The sequence below is a fragment of the Pezoporus flaviventris genome, unplaced genomic scaffold, assembly GCF_033815535.1.
Source record: "Pezoporus flaviventris isolate CSIRO_AGI_PZ_B2104156 unplaced genomic scaffold, CSIRO_AGI_Pfla_v1 ptg000037l, whole genome shotgun sequence".
Classification (NCBI taxonomy): Eukaryota; Metazoa; Chordata; class Aves; order Psittaciformes; family Psittacidae; genus Pezoporus; species Pezoporus flaviventris.
In genome coordinates, this window is record NW_026892585.1 from 4,647,864 (window position 1) to 4,667,114 (window position 19,251).

The 19,251-nt window shown below is 43.2% G+C and overlaps 1 protein-coding gene across 1 annotated transcript in view; it reads left to right on the forward strand.

Moving 5' to 3' along the window:
- Positions 1 to 570: 570 nt before the first annotated feature.
- The window catches only part of CPNE4 (copine 4), a 175,498-nt gene continuing 156,817 nt past the window's right edge, over positions 571 to 19,251 (forward strand). Inside the window, exon 1 of the mRNA XM_061464554.1 lies at positions 571 to 758. Within this exon, the coding sequence (XP_061320538.1) occupies positions 579 to 758 (180 nt within the window). The 5' untranslated portion in view covers positions 571 to 578. The remainder of the gene's footprint in view (positions 759 to 19,251) is intronic.

Sequence of the window (19,251 nt, forward strand, 5' to 3'; positions counted from 1 at the left end):
GATCATCAGTCTTGACTACTTGCTTAGGAATGGGGGGAGGTAGCCTTCTGCAGTAGGTGTGAAGACAGAGAATGAAATGTGTTTTGGAATTTAAGGTTTATATGAAAGGTCTCTTCTACAGAACTTACGCACAAGGTTTGTGCAAGATGAGGTGTGTGCTTTTTAGACGGAGCATGGTGACATGGAAACGGAGTCCTGGACAAATTGCATTTAGCCTTGTTTCTGGGGTAAGGTGTTACCATGAGAAATTCAGAATTAGCAGCCTGTCTATCCTTTGGCAAGGGGAAATGTGACCCTATAAGCAGGAACAGAGCTAGAAATGGAGGTCACAGTTCACCCCCTGAGTTCAAGGGCATGGTGGAAGACTGAATTCTGAGCTTATATCTAACCATACAAGATGATGTACTTCCATAGCTATTCCTTTGATTTTTATTCCCCCCTTCCCTTCTAGCTCTGGATCTCATTCGCAGTTACGGGGTTCAACTGCCTAGTAGAACATGGCTTTGTCTTCTGCAGGGAAGGACTGTACTGTGCATGCACTGTTCTTACTGGAACTCTTCTCTCTTTCAGAAAAAGGAATGCAGAAAATGAGCAACATCTATGAATCGGCGGCCAATACCCTGGGAATTTTTAACAGCCCATGCCTGACTAAAGTGGAGCTGCGAGTTGCATGCAAAGGCATTTCAGACAGGGATGCCCTCTCAAAGCCAGATCCTTGTGTCATCCTGAAAATGCAGTCCCATGGCCAATGGTTTGAGGTGAGTGTTTAACAAAACTGTTCTTTTAGTGCTTTAGTATGACATAGACAAACACGTGCAATTCAAGTGGTGAGAACAGTAAAGAGAAGCAGCAATTTGAAGCCTGTGGCATAATCCTGTAAGAGTGAAAGGAAATTCCCCATTAACCCTAACGCGTTTTAATGACACTTTGAACTTCTCTTTGGAATCTGCATTAAAAATGAAGATGATTGTAGAAAGAAGCATCATAAAACTTTTCCCTTTAGGGCCTCTGGGTTCATAAAAGCTGTATAATAGCAGAGATAACAATAATGGCCATCATGCATTCCAATCTAAAGAAGAAAAATGGTGTGGGGGAGAGGAGAATTTTATTACTGTTAGCAGGAATTTATTTGGGGATGCAATAGCTTGATTTGCAACTTTTGAGCATTCCAGTTGAATTCACAGTTGAAGTTAGTAGCTCAGACTAATACATTTTCCTTGTCAGTTTGCCTTGTATTGCAGATTGCATGCTTGATTAAAATCCCACTTTGTGTTGTTTTACCTCATTTTGGGAACCATTTGTTTGATAAATGGAAACAAGATGTCTTAGGGACATGCAAATTGTAAATAAATATCATTAGAATGGAATGTAATGTTTGAAATGAAATCTTGTTAGTTACTTTACTTGAAAGTTGCGCTTGAGTGTTTGTGGTTAATCAAGCTAAAAGGTGTGAGTTTTAATGGGAAGTATGTATGAGAAAATAGGACTGTATTAAATCCAGTTCATTTTGAGTATTCATCCCGCTTTTCCACAGCTTCAGCATTCAGAATAAGACTGTGTTATCTATCAAAAGATAAGAATAGCTGTAGACATTTGCAGAAAGCAGAATTCTGAATGGATTCTTTTATAATTTAGCATTTTCACACAAGTTTATCAGTCTTTGGGGATCTTGTTCTGGTTATTCCAGTTACGTGGGTTTGTCTTATGGACCTCTGAAGCTTTTTCCAGTGCAGGGTCAGCACCAGCATAGCAAAGTTAAGGTGTATTTGGTGGCATTTCTTCCTCTGTACTTAGTTGGCTGCTGTGGAACCATTAGGTAGGTCCCTGGTAGGAAAACTGTCTGTAAGTAGAAATAAAATACTCACAATTGTTCTAGTGCTTGGAAATCAGTGTCTTCATGTCATTGAAATTGAAGGTGATACAAGTTAGGTCTAAAAAAGGTAATTTTAGCTAGCTGTGCAGAAAGGAGCTTTTAGCTGCACTCTGTGTAATCCTTCAAATAGTAGAAATGAACCAAGCAGTGGAATAAATGTCAAAATCAGTGAAAGGTCCCTGTTTGGAAAGCACAGATTCAAATCCTTTGAGCCATTTCAGTTCTCTGAATAACTGAGTGCATTTCACACGGATTGTCTGTGGCTAGTTATGAGCAGGGTAAGTAGCTTTAAATGATGTATTCTTATGTTGGAATGGAGATTCCCTTGCTATGATGTGGGGTTTAATTCAGAAAGTGATTGTCTGAATAGAGGAATGTTGGAGGACAGACCTGCTCACTGATACGATTCTCATCTTCCATCAGTTGCTCCTACTGTCTAATGAAAAGTCCAGGGTGTTCATTTTAGGATGGACAAAAAGTTTTTATCACTTCGTGTTCCTATCAGCACTGCAGAGCCAAACCAGCTCTGACACAATGGGCCCTTTTCTGTCCAGCACATCCATAACAGAATTTGCAGTGAAGTTTGAGCTACATTGAGCAGAGTCACTCAGGTATAGCCAAAGACATGATCTGGCTGGAAGAATCTTCTGCTGGTGGCAACCAATGATCCAGCAAGACCTGAGAGAGCAGACAGACTAATATTTTCTCTTTTGAAATGTAGTTACCAGGGAAGTGAGTATATTTAACATAGATATCACCCAGTGGCAATCCAGAGAAATGGATCTGAAGAATTTTGCATCTGGATTTAGTGGCTTCATGAAATAGTCTTACATTTCCAAGTATCTTGAACCCCCTGGAGGTTGGATGCTTCCAAATAGATTGTAGCAAAATCCTGTATTACTGAAACAATAGAAGCATGAGCAGCAGGTCGAGGGAGGTGATCCTGCCCCTCTGCTCTGCTCTCGTGAGACCCCACTTGCAGCACTGTGCGCAGCTCTGGTGTCCTCAACATAAGGACATGGAGCTGTTGGAGCAAGTCCAGAGGAGGCCACAAGGCTGATCAGGGGCTGGAGCATCTCCCATATGGAGACAGGCTGAGAGCATTGGGGCTGTTCAGCCTGGAGAAGAGAAGCTGCGTGGAGACATCAGAGCAGCTTCCAGTGTCTGAAGGGGCTACAAGGATGCTGCAAGGCCTGTAGCAGTAGGACAAGGGGTGATGGGTGCAAACTGAAACAGGTGAAGTTCAGGTTAGATCTAAGGCAGAAGTTCTTCCCTGTGAGGGTGCTGAGGTGCTGGCACAGGGTGCCCAGAGAAGCTGCGGCTGCCCCATCCCTGGCAGTGTTCAAGGCCAGGTTGGACAGAGCCTTGGGCAACCTGGTCTAGTGTGAGGCATCTCTGCCCATGCCAGGGGCTTGGAACTGGATGATCTTAAGGTCCTTTCCAACCCACGCCATCTGCGGTTCTATGATTCTACATGCATGCTTATCACATAATCTGTTGTGGGGAGGATTTATGAGCATGTGGCATGTGGGTTGAAGGTGCCCGAGATGCAGACATTGAGGTTTTTATCTGTATATGGTTGTGCTCTTCTAAATGGGTGCTTTTGAAATGTATGAAAGGTACTGAGGACGTAGTGCACAGCCCCCACTGAGGAGACCCACTGAAGCTGGTGTGCTCAGCCTGATGGGATTGCATTGAGCAGGCAGCTAGGACAGGAGGGATGCAGCTGATCCCAGAAAGCGAGGAAACTGCGTATTTATCTCGGGGAAAATTTTGCTTAAACATGTCATCCTGCTGCTGAGAAGAATTCTTTTCAGTTCTGCAGCAGTGTGTGCATATGCGTGTGCTTGTGCAGAGTGTAACACCTGCATAGCTAAATATAGACTGAAAATACCCATGCTGCTGTAGAGTGGGCAGGTGCTGTTTCCAGAGATTTGGAAATGGCATATATATATATTATTATTTTCTTTTTAATATGATGCTTTTTATGGGTTTTGTTTGTTTTATTGGGGTTTTTTTTCAGTCATGGAAGGGGGTGTAGATGTCATCTGGTCCAACCCCTGCTGCTCAAGCAGACACCTATAAGCAGTTGCCCAGGACTGCATCAGGCAGGTGTGAACGTAAGGAGGGGAACTCCACAACTTCCCTGGGCAACCTGTGCCAGTGCTTGGTCACCCACACTGTTAAAAAGTGTCTTCTGATTTCCTGTGTTTCAACTGGTGCCCGTTCAGACAGCTTTCAGACAACCTCACTGTCTGCTCTTCCAGCCCATACATCAACAGCTCCTCTATGATGATCTTACAGGGAGACTGTGTCAGAGGCCTTACTGAAGTCCAGGTAGACAATATCCACTGCTCTCACCTCATCTAATAGGCCAGTCACCTCATCATAGAAGTTTGGCAGGTTGGTCAAACATGACTTCCCCTTGGTGAAGCCATGTTGACTACTCCTGATGATTTTCTAATCCTTGACATGCCTGGAAGTGTTTTCCAGGTGTCGTGGTTTAAACCCAGTCAGGTAACTTGTTCACTCACTCCCCCCCCTTCTTTCCCTTCCCCTACTCCCGGAGGGACGGAGAGGAGAATCGAAAAGAATGCAACTCCCACGGGTTTAGATAAGAACAGTTTAGTAACTAAGATATAACACAAATCACTACTGCTACCACCAATAATAATAATGATAAAGGGAATAACAAGGGAAGAGAATACAGCACCTCACCACCAGCCAACCGATAACTCGTCCCCCCCAACCCAACCAAGCACCGACCCATACCTCCTCCAACCCCGTAGTCCCAGCCCTTCTGACTAACTCTCAGTTACCTCCTGGGCATGACGTGCTGTGGTATGGAATACCTCTTTGGTCAGGTTGGGTCAGGGGGCCTGTCTTTGCTTCCTCATGGCTTCCCCTCCTCCCTGGCAGAGCATGAGGCTCACAAAGTCCTTGGCCAAACCAAAACATCCTTGTTATCAGCTCTGTTCCCAAGCCGAAAGTCAAAACACTGCACTGCACCAGCTACCAAGGAGGAGAAAAATAACTGCTACTGCTGAACCCAGGACACCAGGATTAACTGCTTCATCACCTTCCAGGAATCAAGCTGATATTGTCTGGCCCATAGTTTCCTGGATCATTTGAGGATGGCTGTGTTACTCCTCAGTTGTTCCTTCTTACCATTAGGAACACATGCACAACATGGACAAGTACTCCAAGAAGCCTGGGTTTTGAGCCCAGTTCTGGCACAGAGATGCTTGCTGGCTTTTCTTCCTGCCTGGATAGATGTTTTGCTATAAACAAACCCACACGTGCACAAAGGCACACGCATACCTGTCTCCCACATTCCTGTCTGTATGTATGTTGATGCTCTCTGAGAAGTACTATCTCAACCAATCTGGAATTAAAATGATACCTTGTGTCTCTCAGGAAAATAAGCAGCTTGCTCTTTCTCTCACAGGAGTCTGTATTTTCATCCTGAGGTGACAGGGTGTGATAGAGCAGAATTGAAGATTATGTCCCTGACCATGGCAGGGGGGTTGGAACTAGATGATCTTAAGGTCCTTTCCAACCCTAATGATTCTATGATTCTATGGTTATGTTGTCCATACGTACTAAAAGGCTGAATTTTAGCTCTTCTGGCCTTACTTTTAGGCAGGTACACTTGCAGGGTGGCCAAATGTTGTACTTGTTGAATTGTTTGTTTAAGATGATCATTTGATGCCTGTTTTTTCCATACTAATTTGAATGTGTTCAAGGGGTTTAATTACTGGAATAAACTTTGGATGATGAATGACTGAGTGAAGTAGTGGAATCAGGCAAAGGTACATGATGATGAACTCCTTGGCTCCAGTGATTATATACCCACCTGCAGTGCGAATGTCCTTGTGTAGTAAGTGTTAATTGCATCTTTCACTGCCGTCTTCACCTGAGATGTGCAAGCTAAGAAAGTAATTTGGGCCTGTTCACAGGTTGTTACCTGCGCATGGCAAGTGCATGTTCCTTTGGAAGCTGAGTAAGTTGCTGACCTGCATCTGGTCATACGAGATTTACATGAGATCAGGAGGTGAATATTGCTTGATGTAGTTAGATGGAATATGATGTCTGTGAAGGTGGTGAAGCACTGGAACAGGCTGCCCAAAGAAGTGGTGAATGCTCTATTCCTGGTAGTGTTCAAGGCCAGGTTGGGCAGAGCCCTTGGAGACATGGGCTAGTGTGAGGTGTCCCTGCCCGTGACAGGGGCTTGGAACTGGATGATCTTAAGGTCCTTTCCAACCCAAACCGTTCTGTGATTCTATACCAGTGGAGCCTACCAAACAGGCTACCTAGGGATCAAACTATAGGATGGGCACAGTAATGCTCATTTGTATTTGCTTTTCTCCCTGGTCCTGCTCTTGTGTTTCATTTATGAATTGTTCCAATGTCCTTCTCCTTCCTCTGCCTCTTCGTCCACCTCAGCTCCCCATTTCCATTCCCAGCATCTGCTGCTTTGTTTTGTTCCTCTGCGTATTGGAGGATGGGGAAGATTCCCTGCCCCTTCCTAGCATGGGGAAAGAATCTGAAGAGAAGACCTTGAGGCAGACTTCAGCTAGTTGTTTCCATAGGTACCCGAAAGTGTCTCTCATGTTATCCATCTGTGGCTGACAGGCCACTGTGGAAGCCAACAAGCCATGAAATAGGGGTGTCTGTGGGTTGACTCTACTAAAGCGCTCCAAAATAACTATGAAACCACTGTGAAGAGCAAAACTAAATAGATAAATAAACCCAAATAAATACATCTTCAGTTCATGTAAGATGAACGGTCATAGAATTACAGGCTGGAAAGATCATCCAATTCCAACCCCCTGCCATGGGCAGGGACACCTCACACTAAATCATGCTGCCCAAGGTGGTTGAATAAAATAATATCACTTGTATTCTTTTTAATTTTCCCCTTGCTGATTCATTTTAAGTCCCTTGTTCCTGTATTGGAAGAGCCATTGTGAAAATTGCTATTTGTTTTCTCAATGCCACTTAGGACTTTTGTCTTCTGATTTGTCTGTGACACTATGAGAAGGCACCCGTTATGTCCTGTATTTTGAAGATTAAGCGTATCTAACCCATCAAGGCACATGGGTTACTTTGGGTGGGTATTTGGACCATGTTTATTTCAGAACCCTTTAGAGAGGCAGTGCCAAAAGCACTGTCTTCCCATAGAGATTTTTAGGCAGCAATTGGGGATTTATTCTCTGCTTTAAAGAGCTGCAAGGCTTCACAGTGGGGTGGTTTATTGGATGTTTGGTGGCTTTTGGGATATTCTTGTTTTCCAATAATAGTCAATGGTAGAGCAGATTTCCAGTTATGTCTTTTTCTGATTTCACTCTAAGATTTCGACTTGGTAACCAAGCATCCTGTATAAAATGAACTGTAAGGAATGAGGTAACAGTAAGATGAACATACCATCTTGTCAGGATTTTCCTCTGGCATAGAAAGGGAGTTACAAAGTTCTATTAAGTTGTTTTGCATCAGATTATGCGCAGTTTGCTTTCCTAACGTGGAGCTTGCAGTCTAGTTGATTGGATCCTACTGCCCGATCTCTCAGGTCTTCAGAGCACTTAGTCTTGTGCGCTGCTGCGTGCACTGCACATCTTGCAGGCTATGATCTGATAGCGCAAGTGTTGATTACTGGCCTTTGGACCTAAACTGAAATGGGAGCAGTCCTGCAGCATTAATTTCCCAAGGAATATTCTTGGAAGATGATGCTTAAGAGTTTACAGGTGCCATTTGGCCCCTCTTGTTCTAACTCATCAAGCAGAAAGCTGTGGTTTTTATTTACACCACAGCAATGTGGCTGTGTGTAATCTAGTGTATCCTCATCATTCCATATTGTACTTTGCTCTCTTCTTTTTCGTTAAGGGTGCATTGATGCTAATGCATGCTTCTTTGCTCCAGACTACATGGTAACGTCTGTTGCTGCTAAGATACTCTATTAGCTTCTGTGTTTTGCTGCTGGTAAGTTTTCCTGAAGTCTCTCTATATGGGAGCACATGACAAAGTTCATCTTTTTCCAGCCACCAGTGGAAGTCTGCAGGGTCATTGAATATTCTGTCTCCGTCCGTTCTCAGCCTGAATTCATCTAATTGGATATTTTACTTTCCAAGCCTTGGTCTTTTGGGAGTATCCTCTGTTCCAAGGATTTGGCTGTTGAAGAGCTCCTGGAATTAACTCTTTCAGCAACGAGTTCCCCACATGCAGGGAATGGACTGTGAAGTTTTCCTCCGTATCCTACAGAGCATCTTTCATAATATCCTATTCAACTCCCAGTGCACTGAGTACAGTTTTACAAACATGCATAAACACCAACCCTGGAATTGCATTTTATATTACCCTTCTTCTTAAAAGAACAACTCTGTCCCACTCCCAGGTATTTTCCAACTGCTTACGCAAAGTTGAAAGTCTGAAAACTAAAGGCTGCAGATCTTTTGTGTTGGCAAATACTTGATTATAAGGTGGTACTGGGAATTTTTTCCTCCTGTGCCCAATTCAGAAACATGAGCATCATTAGGTTTTGATGAGATTTTTCTTATTACACCCCAGGTAGTAATAAGTGACTATTTATTTTAAATCTATTTTATAGTAACTCTTTTTTGCTTTTATCTCATCCATTGCTGCTGCTTTCCTTTGAGCCTCCTCCTTGTCTCAGCATTTGAACATAGCCACAGTGCTTCTTTTCCTGCCTTTTTAAATCAAGTAGTCTTTAAACTTGAACTCACTTAATTCAGACAGATTGTCTCAGCTGAAGTCAAATACTGTCACACTGAGTCAATATATACGGACTATCGTAATGTTCCACTAGCTCAAACAGCACTTGCTGCCTGTCTAGTGCAGCTTGTGAAACGAAATGCAGGCACAAAGGAGAGAAGGAGGAAACTTGCATTGTAGAATCTTGTTTTCTTACTGGGACAGGTCAGGTTTGGATGCTTCCACTTTTACCAGCACTGTGGGATCCCCTGCCCACAGCAGCATCAGGAGGCTGGCTTCTGGCTGTATCTGTCCAACTAAATCCCTGCAGGTCCCCTGTCTTCACGTCATGGCAGAGGGAAGAGTTTTTTATCATAGTTTACATAAATAAATAAAACCAAATGTACTCCTGGGAAGTCAGGAGGGAGCACGCATAGAGAGGTGGCAAAAGCTACCTTATCTCTCCCTGATCCTGTGGCCTGGAGCATCCTCTACTGGGAAGATCTGCTGCTGGGACCAATTTCCTGGAGCCTCCTGCCTAGTAAATCTGCCTCTGGAAGAGCCATGGAAAGAATCAAAAGACTTGTGAGATCACGTAGTCATTTTTCCATGGTAGGAAATGGTTATCTGCTCAAAAATCAGTTTAATACTGTACTATCCTGTATGAAAATCTGAATGACCTGATCTTGTTCACATCCTGTTTCAGTGTCCAGTGGGTCAGGGATTGTGGAAATGATTGAAAACCTCTGTTTCTTGTGACCAATTTGTGCACAACTGTACAGCAGTCATCTTCAGCTAGTGTGTGTCTGTGTTTCTATAAGCGGCACTATCCATGGCTCTTCCCATTTGTACCTGTGGAGGAGAGAGCTGGGGTGGGTGCTCGGTTGCCAGATTTCTCTGTGCCTTTGCAAACATTGTGTATTGTGGCTGGTAGAAGCATCTTGAATGGTTTTGAGCTGCCTGAAAATTGTGCCTTCATCTCGACTGTTGAGTAGTTTGTTTGCAGACAGGAAACAGCAAGAAACAACTGGGAGGAGTTCTCACTTATTCTTGCGTTTATTGCATTTGGCCAAAATACAATGGCTGACAAAATATGACTGGTTTCTTAATAAAAGCTCTTTTTTGCCTCAGAAACAGGGCCCTGGAATTACTTCTTCCTGCCCTCTTGCAAATACTTCTTTGCTATTATTGCACTTTCCTCAGGGTTTCTAATGATCCTAAGATGTGCTTGCAGATACCGCTGCCTCTTGGGTGGTTCTCAATCCATGCTTTTCTCAACTTTTTCTCAGGGTAACTTCCCATGGAATCTGTGACTCTTAAGCACTGTTCTCAACCCTATGAATAAATCAAGAGTTTTCTAGTATTTACTTTTTCAACAAGGTCAAACCTTGTAGTTTTGTTGTATGAGTATCCGAAACAGCTTCAGAATTCTCTGAGGAAGACAGCAGGAAAAGGAAGGCTCCCAGTGCTTTGTTAACCCGGGATGACTGGCTTGGTAATCTGCCACAGTTTTTATGGTTACAGAACAGATGAGAAGCTCTCTGTCACACCTGTAAGACTGCATACTGGTGTATGGTATTTATTAGCAATAGTCTTTATATTATCCAGAGGGTCAGGAAGAGATATGAGGGCTTGCAGATACCTCCTTTCTATGGCTAACTTTCTCCTGCTGAAAGAAATAAGCCTTTCTTTCAAATCTCTAGCAGTAATCCCTGACTGTGCAAAAGGAAAGGGATACTTGATCTTTTCTGTTCACTAGCATTTAAGGACAACCTTTAAGCAGAATGATGGCCTCCTCAGGTAGGGGGGATTAAAGGGAAGACTTACCATTGTTTTAATGTGGGGCAGAGACAAAGTAACGTGGACTGAGAATGTACAGGTGGTGGGAAACCTTTGGCTGTGGCTCCCTTGCAGGTCAAAAGAGAAGTGACATCCATGAAGGATGAGTGAAGAAAGAGCTTGCTTTCTCGCAGTTTCCCCCTCTTGCTCAGGAGTAATGAGTTCAAACTGAAACAGGGGAAGTTCAGGTTAGATCTAAGGCAGAAATTCTTCCCTGTGAGGGTGCTGAGGCACTGGCACAGGGTGCCCAGAGAAGCTGAGGCTGCTCCATCCCGGGCAGTGTTCAAGGCCAGGTTGGATGGGGCTTGGAGCAACCTGCTCTAGTGTGAGGTGTCCCTGCCCATAGCAGGGGGTTGGAACTGAATGATCTTAAGGCCCTTTCCAACCCAAACCATTCTGTGATTCTATGAACCCAAAAGAAAAATGCAGTTGTTCTGCATGGGAGGCGTTGCCACGCCAGCAGCCCAATGTTCTTATTCTTTTGCTCTCTTTCACTGCAGTTTAATCACCTATCTATCAGATACGTGGTATTTGAAACTTAGATGAAGAGTCTAAGGCTGACATTATCATGGGAAGGCAGATGCACATTTCAGATTAGCTCAGTGATACGCTTTCCTCTCTTGAGCTATTTATTACAGATATCCAAACTTCACAGATCTTCAGGACGGATTTGAAGCCTGACTTGACTTTAGTAGTCTGGCAGATTGTGATAAACCTCCAGTAAACAGGAATCTGGGATCTGGAGTTGCTTTGTAAGTAGATAATTCACTTGATTAATTTGGTATGCTGATTCTTAACCTACAGCATCAGACCGGGACTGAGATTGTCAGCAACTCGAACTTGCTTCTGCTTTTACTGGGAGGAGTTTTAGGGCCTAATTCATTATTTCCTGAAGGAAACAAGAGTAATGAAACTCTGAGAATAACTGATTTAAAAAGCCAGTCTGAATTACTGCAAATGTTCTTTGAAAAGTCTTCTATTCATATAGTGCTTGACCAGGGATACAAAATTCATTAAGCTGGTTTGGTTTGAAAGCCGTACGTAACAAGATAGTACACTGTTGATGTGAATTCATGGAGTTTCAAGTTTATGCAAGGGAAAGTAAAAGTGATTTCACTGAACTGTTGTTTTTCATCTTCTCTTGTGTTTGGTAGGACCTTGAAAATAGATTGTATTAGTTGTGTTGTAATCAGGCCAGAGTATAGACACCATGAAATCCACCTGAGAGTTAAACTGTCCAAACTACATTTCCACACCGACGTGCTGACCTTATCTGTTAGCAGATCTTTTCAGTCTTTGCCTGAATTAGGGACTGTAGTGATAGGACAAGGGATAACGGGTTAAAACTTAAACAGGGGAAGTTTAGATTGGATATAAGGAGGAAGTTCTTTACTGTGAGGGCGGTGAAATGGGTTGCCCAGGAAAGCTGTGGCTGCCCCATTCCCGGCAGTGTTCAAGGCCAGGTTGGACAGGGCTTGGAGCAAGCTGCTCTAGTGGAAGGTGTCCCTGCCCATGTCAGGGGGTTGGAACTGGATGATCTTAAGGTCCTTTCTAACCCTAACTATTCTATGATTCTATGATTTCTTATAGTTTTCTAAACAGTTGAATGGATTGACTTTTTTTCTTTCCATCCTTGAAAACTTCACAATTTTGCATCTAAACCCCATGAAATCCAAGCAGAGACATATTGCATCAATTATCTGCATAGCTCTGCATTGAGATTTCTTACATAGTTTGTGGCACTTGTCTTGTATGTGCTGCTTGCTGGTGAGTGCTCAGAGCACATGCAAAGCAGAACACAAAGCCAGAGGGTATTTCTAGATCGGTCACTCCCTGCCATCCTGATTTAAACTTAAAATCTAAAAGTTTAAACTAGAAACTTTATACAGGGGAAGTTCAGGTTAGATCTAAGGCAGAAGTTCTTCCCTGTGAGGGTGCTGAGGTGCTGGCACAGGGTGCCCAGAGGAGCTGTGGCTGCCCCATCCCTGGCAGTGTTCAAGGCCAGGTTGAACAAAGGGGCTTGGAGAAACCTGCTCTAGTGGAAGGTGCCCCTGCCCGTGGCAGGGGGTTGGAAGTAGATGAGCTTTAAGGTCCTTTCCAACCCAAACCAGTCTGGGATTCTGTGATTCTATTTCAGTTTTAAAAAACAGCGATTGCTCCATGAACAGCAGGTTTATGTCTCCTGAATCTTACCTGTCAAAAAAAGGGTCTTTTTGCCCATCAGCTCACAGCTTGAAGACCACTTCACTGCCTGAAATGGTGGTCTTGTGCTTTTGTTGCAACTTTGCTTTAGGTGTTTCACTCTTTCTCTTTGAAAGCTAAGGCTGTCTAAGTAAGAAGTAGGAAGCATAATTTCTGCTTTTGTTTCTTTCACCTCCCCTTGAATTCACCAAAAGAAGATCCCAGGCAGTAGCATGTGTGAACTAGTACGAGACCACATCAGAGGAGTAAAACAACAAAACCTTCCCTATTCATTGCAGAGGCTTGGAGTGCCTGCTACTACCATGACACCACTGATACTAACAGCAAAACAAAGTGCTTTTACCAGTCCTGGCTCTATAAGGGTGCTTACTTGCTAAGAAAACATCAGCTCTCTATACAAAGCCTGTACTATCTGGGTGTAGGTTGCTTAGGTGATTTGGCTTGAGAGATTTATCTGCCTGTTGTTCAAAATGCCACACTTAAAGATGGCAAAATAAAAAGATGTGATAAGCCAGTTCTTGGCTTGAACAGTCTTTTCGGGAAGAGCATGTAAGTCATTGGAAAGGCAATCACTGCTGTAGTTCCCTATGGATAATTTCTATGTTCAAAGACCTACAGTGTATTGTGCAGCCGGTTTCTTTATAATTTAGTTGAAATTCATCATAAAATACTAACTGCAGCTAACTGAGGTAAATCCCATTGTTTTGTGGGATACTCAGTTTTTATTCCACACCACCAACCCAGGACCTATTTCTGAAGCAGAAATCTAGCCCTTGTGATAATCAGAATTTACCATGATAAGCTTAGAGTGAAAAATAAGCGGTTTGAGGCTTTTGTTTTTCAAATGTTTGTTAAAACTCCTTGCATTATGACTGCATCAGCCAGCTCATGCATATTGTGCTGTAGAACTGGGCACTGGTGGAGAACCAAGCGTACTACATCACTTCTGTATGCTTCACTGGGGAAACATTATCATGATCACTGTACCTTGTATTGAACTTTAAATGCTGTTTGACGGGTCATTAGTCTGCTGTAGACGTATTACTCTTGTAGACTAGAAGGCTTATGCCCTGTGGGCTGGCCTAGTGTCAATAGTCTTGCTGCCCTGGCTACCTTTTGGCTGCAGGAACTATTTTTACTGACAGTGACATTTACTGGTTTAAAACTATGTTTTCACTTCTGCAGCTTCTATTGAGCATGCCAGCTGCCATGCATGCGTCATTCCTGTTCTGCACAGGAATATGCACTATAAATTCCTATGCCTTTGTTTCTGTATTTGAAGTTTCTGACTTTGTTATCAGTTATCATCTGATGTCTCACCAGTCTCTTTACAGCCGAGCGTGTGCTTAATTTCCTTCAAGGCCTTGTGCTTGCCTGCTTGCTTCCTTGGTTCTTGAGTATAAACGCCAAAGTGGTTCCTTGACTATTTTTGCATCAATCTTATTCTTTACCTTAATAAAGAAGCTGTTAATGTATTTTATAAGGAGTACCCCTTTTTTCTTCCTTAGTGTAGTGGGACTTAGTTGATGTTCTCCCATGTTTAAGCCCAATAGGTCTGTGTTGGAGTCGCATCCAAAATGTTACAGCTAAATTTTATATAAGTAACTTATATTTTTCACTGGGAATTTATTGAGATTCTATGATAATACTGGAAACTTGATCATAACTGTGGTAAAGAGCGAGGCTTAACAAAAGTTCTACATGCAACCCCAATTCCTCTGTCCCCAAAGTCACGTTGCTTCCCTGCTGTGCAAAGTGCCAAGGTATATGCAGAATGGTGTTCTTTTAATTCAACTTCTTTGTGCTGCTGGCTTTTCACTTCTAGAGCTTTTTTGTCCAGATTGTGGTTGGTTGTGAATTCGCTGCTCGACGTTAAATCTCAGTATTGGCACCCAAAATAACGTGCTTGCAGGGCTTGTGTGCTTGGGGTTTGCATTTCTTTGATAGACTTTGTTTTTCAGGATTGATCTAATGTTGTCATGATTTAAAGTGGCTGTGTCCTGACCTTCAGGTGCCCTTGCTTTCTGTGGGGAAGAAGGTGGTTGCGAGTTGCAGTTTCACTGCAAAATAATACACTTTGTGTAGCTCTGCCAACGAGATCATGGTTTTGGTCTCCGAGCTTTTATTTTATGATGGAAGCCTTTCCAAGGCACGTAGTTGAAGAATAAAAGGAGTCATTATTGCATTTTAAGGAACCATTCAAAAGCCTGGATTTGTCCTTTATAATGTAGAAGAGCTGTACATATTTTCTGCTAAGCTGGGCATCAGCAGCTTATGTTGGTGTTATTTTTGGAAGGGTAGTATCAAGAACCCTAAGGAATACATGCATGTTTCATAAACTTTGCAACCAAGGAAGTCCATGTTTTTTGAATACGTTTTAGTTGTATCATTTGGGAATCTATTTAAATAGGCTCCTATCACAGTGATGGAGTTTAGAATTTACATTGTCATAGTATGCCTCTTTCCATCTATATATCCTTTCTCAAAGCAGCCCTGTGCTCTTACCCATTCGCTGGAGCACAGCTGATGTGGGCTAATGATTTTTTTCCTGCCTTCATTGTATCATTCTGCTCTTTCCACTGATTTCAGCCGAAGTTGGAGGTCAGTCTATTTAAAGAGCACACACTTGGTGTCTCTTGGGAGCTGTTGTATAATTTGGCTACTCCTGGTGATCTTTGCAGTGAGAATACATAATTTACTGACCATCTGCCTGCCTCTTCCTCTCATTACAGAGGCTGAAAAGGAAGCAGTCATATAACATGTATGCAGAACCGGTTGGTAAACTGCTGGCCAACTTACATACTGTGTTTGTCATTCAGAAGTCAGCTTTGTGCCAGCAGTTGCATGAAATACAAAGCGAGGCTGCTGTGTCTCGCATAGTACTGAAGTGAGATGTTTATGATGGATTAGTTTGTTCTGAAAGCCATTGTCTGAGCTTTTCCATAACATGACTGTTGATTTCCTTGTATCTCTATACTGCCTTCAGACAGTGTTCAGAATCCCAGCCTGCACCTTATTTTGTGACCAACATTCTTTTATGGTGGCTCTGGAAAACCTTGTTCTTCCCAAACAGGGAGCTACTGGACACCTTTAGTGAACTGGCTGGAAGGTCTCAAGCTAGATTTATTTGGGGATTTTGTGAATGCATGAATTGGACAAAGAGGTGAAAGTAAGATAAGTTGGAAGAGATAATAATATAGAATCAAGTGAGATTGTAGCTAAACCCCAGTCAGCATGGAACTTCAATACAGCATGGAGAGCAGTGAAGTGTGTTCCCAAGAGAAGCCGAGGGAATAGGCTTTTGGATCTGAGATTTGGCTGAAGAACAATGGCTGTGAGGAAGGAAAACATTGGTCATTTAACTTCTTGATGAGTGTTTTAAAATAGCTGCATTTAAGCTACCTAGCTCTGGAGAACTGTAGAAAGCTACTCTGTTCTAGAGAACAAGGCCCATGAGAAACACCAGGGAGGTTTATACTGGAGCTGAGGAACAATTCCTTCCCCAGAGGGTGCTCAGGCATTGGAACAGGCTGCCCAGGGCAGGGCTGGAGTCACTATCCCTGGGAGTATTTGTCAAAGACCTAGATGTGTTACTTAAGGACATGGTTTAGTGGTGGCTTTGGCAGTGTTAGTTTATCAGTTGGACCTGATGCTCTTAGAGGTCTTTTCCAACCTAAATGGTTTGATTCCATAATTCTAATCAGTTTTCATTCTCAGTGCAGTAATCTCACAGGTAGGATCGGACTCCACTGAGAGTGACACCAGGATGGATGCTGTTTGTGTTGGATGCTCTTGCCTTTTTGCACAAGTCACAGGGTCACAGAACGGTTGAGGTTGGAAGGGACCACTAGAGGTCAGCTAGTCCAAACTCCCTGCTCAAGTAGGGTCACCTGGAGCACGTTGCTCAGGATTGTGTCTGTATGGATCCTGGATACCTCCAGGGAAGGAGACTCCACAACCTCTCTGGGCAGCCTATTCCAATGCTCAGTCACTCTCACAGCAAGGAAGCTCTTCCTCATGGTGAGGTGGAACTTCTCCTGTGGTTTAGTTTATGCCTGTTGCCTCTCATCCTATTGCCCGGCATCACCAGATGTGATGGATGTATTCTTCACTGTCACTGCTCAAGGTGATCTCTTAAACCTTTACAGGGTTTATATCTAATCTCACCAATTTCAATTTTATTCTGAAAATAAAATATGCAGATTCACACCTGAAGTAGTCCTTTTGCCCTGATGGCTTTTTTCCTAATTGTTTTCCATGCTGTTGTCTGTGTTTCTAAGCTACTTAGATATAAACCCCGGCGGGCAGGAAATAGCTCTGCTGGTCTATTTGTAAAGGATAGGAAGAGCCTTATCTGGGTCTCTAGGTGCTATTACAGTATTAATAATCATAATGATAAGTGTCTGACTAGTAGTAAGTCTGATATAGCTGAAGTGAAGTAGCTTAACCTGGAGGGAAAGTTTTTGTTTGAAGTGCAGAGAGAAGAGAGCAAAACACACGTGGACTCTTTCTTGTTATCTTCTGCTTAGAGAAGCCGTTAAACGTGGCTTGTCACTGACTTTGGCCAGGGCTATCTTGTTGCAGCTTTCTTTTTTTAACCAGTTATTCTGCAGTATGGAGTGTTTTGCTCTACATGTGGTGTTAAAGATCAGCATTCAGGGCACATGGAGCAAAGAGCAATTTAAAATTAAAAGGCTGCCTTTCTTTTTAGAGCACCTGGATGTTGTTTTAGAAGCATTTGGAACTCTGGGCCAGCACCTTGTAGGGTAATTTAAATTCTCCCTTATTTTATTGGAGCACTGTGTGAGGAATTGATTTGAGCAGTGCGGCGCTGAGCTCTTCGGGTTTTGGAGTACTTCCAATTCCCAGTCACTTTTAGCTGCGGATCATGGTCTCCTCTTGGTCCTACAAGGCCAGCCATCTTAAGAACGTCACCCAGACAAATCAGTGAATCTAGACTCTTTTAATTCATCAAATATTTCATGTATCTCCTGTTAGGGTGGTGAGGCACTGGAATGGGTTGCCCAGGGAGGTTGTGAATGCTCCATCCCTGACAGTGTTCAAGACCAGGTTGGACGAGGCCTTGGGTGATATGATTTAGCGTAAGGTGTCCCTGCCCACGGCAGGGGGGTTGGAACTTGATGATCTTAAGGTCCTTTCCAACCCTAATTATTCTATGATTCTATGACTCTATGCATAGAAGTAGTTCCTTAGGTCCACAGGAGGACATTTATGTGTTTTTCAAAAGAAAATATAGACATGCAAAAGTAGCCAATTGTACCATATCTGTTCAGAATTTGAAGAGGTAGTTTCATCAGCAGAATGTCCATAAGCACTGCAGTCAGTTGTGTATATTGATTTGGCCAGGATAAAAGGCTGGGAAGTGGGGAGCAGAGGGAGAAGAAACAAGCCTTCGTATTCAATACTCCATTTGTGAGTATGGTCTGCCCTGCACCCCATGTGAAACAGCAGGGCTGTGGGGATGAGGTGCAGGGAAAGAGGGAGTCATCCTGTAACTGAGGCTTACCATTTCTCACAGGTACTTTCCATTCTTGAAATTACTACCCTGAGCACTTGGCTTTGAACTGTAAGTCTTTAGTGAAGACTTTCTGGGTATTTTTGGAATGAGCTATGCAAATCCAGGGATATAATGATGCTTTACTTGTGTAAAGTGACAAGACGAACATTTCCTTTCATTTTCAAAAGCACAAAAGCAAAGTGATGCCCATGCTCAGCAAGAGCGATATCCTAAACCCAGGGGTTTTTGTTCCTGCTCTCCATAAAGCAGTCAACCCCCTTGAAGACATACACAGATGGGATTGCTTCAGAGATAGTGGTGAGTCAGCAAGTCACTGGGATGTGAACCACCAAGAACCTGTCTAATGCAATAGCTGCAACAGGCAGCTCATGGTAACGGTTTGCAGCTGCTTGTGGTGGTGCTTGGAAGTGGTATGGGGAAGTGTACATCAATATGGGAATGCTTTATGAACTGGAACTGTGAAACAGTGAGGATGACATTAAACAGCATCTCCCTGTGCTTGGTGGATTTCTTGCAAGAGAGTGGAGGAAGCTGATATCATTTATTTGGGGAGAAGCCTCAGTGCATTTTTGCCCTTGGGTTGAGATAAATAAAACATCATCAGCTGTGTTAGAGATTTCACTGGAGTGTGGAGGAGAAGAACGTAAAGTCTGCATATTTTGCTTACTGTCTGAATCACTAATGTGCTACCAGTCAGTTTAATTAGAATAATTAGTCATGAAATATATAATTGGTGTGACTCTTCCTGCAGATTATAGAGAGAGCTTTTGAAGAGGAATGTGGTTAGTTGGTACTGATCCTGCAAACATTTATGCACAGCCTTAGCTCAGCATGCATGAATCGGGGTATATGCAGCCACATCCCATCGACTGCAGAAAGCAAGCTTCCCTTGAGCTAAGGGGCTTTCTCAGCTTGAGCTTCACCAGGGGGCTGCATTCTGCTGTGGCTGTGCAGTCTGTGGTGAACCCACTGTTTCAGGGGTACCTTCAGTGCTTTCAGTACCCTGAAACAATTATTGGTGTTTGCCCAACACTCACTTGGAGTGACCAAGTGGTGGCGTGTCCCCTGTGACTCCGTTTGTATCTTAGGA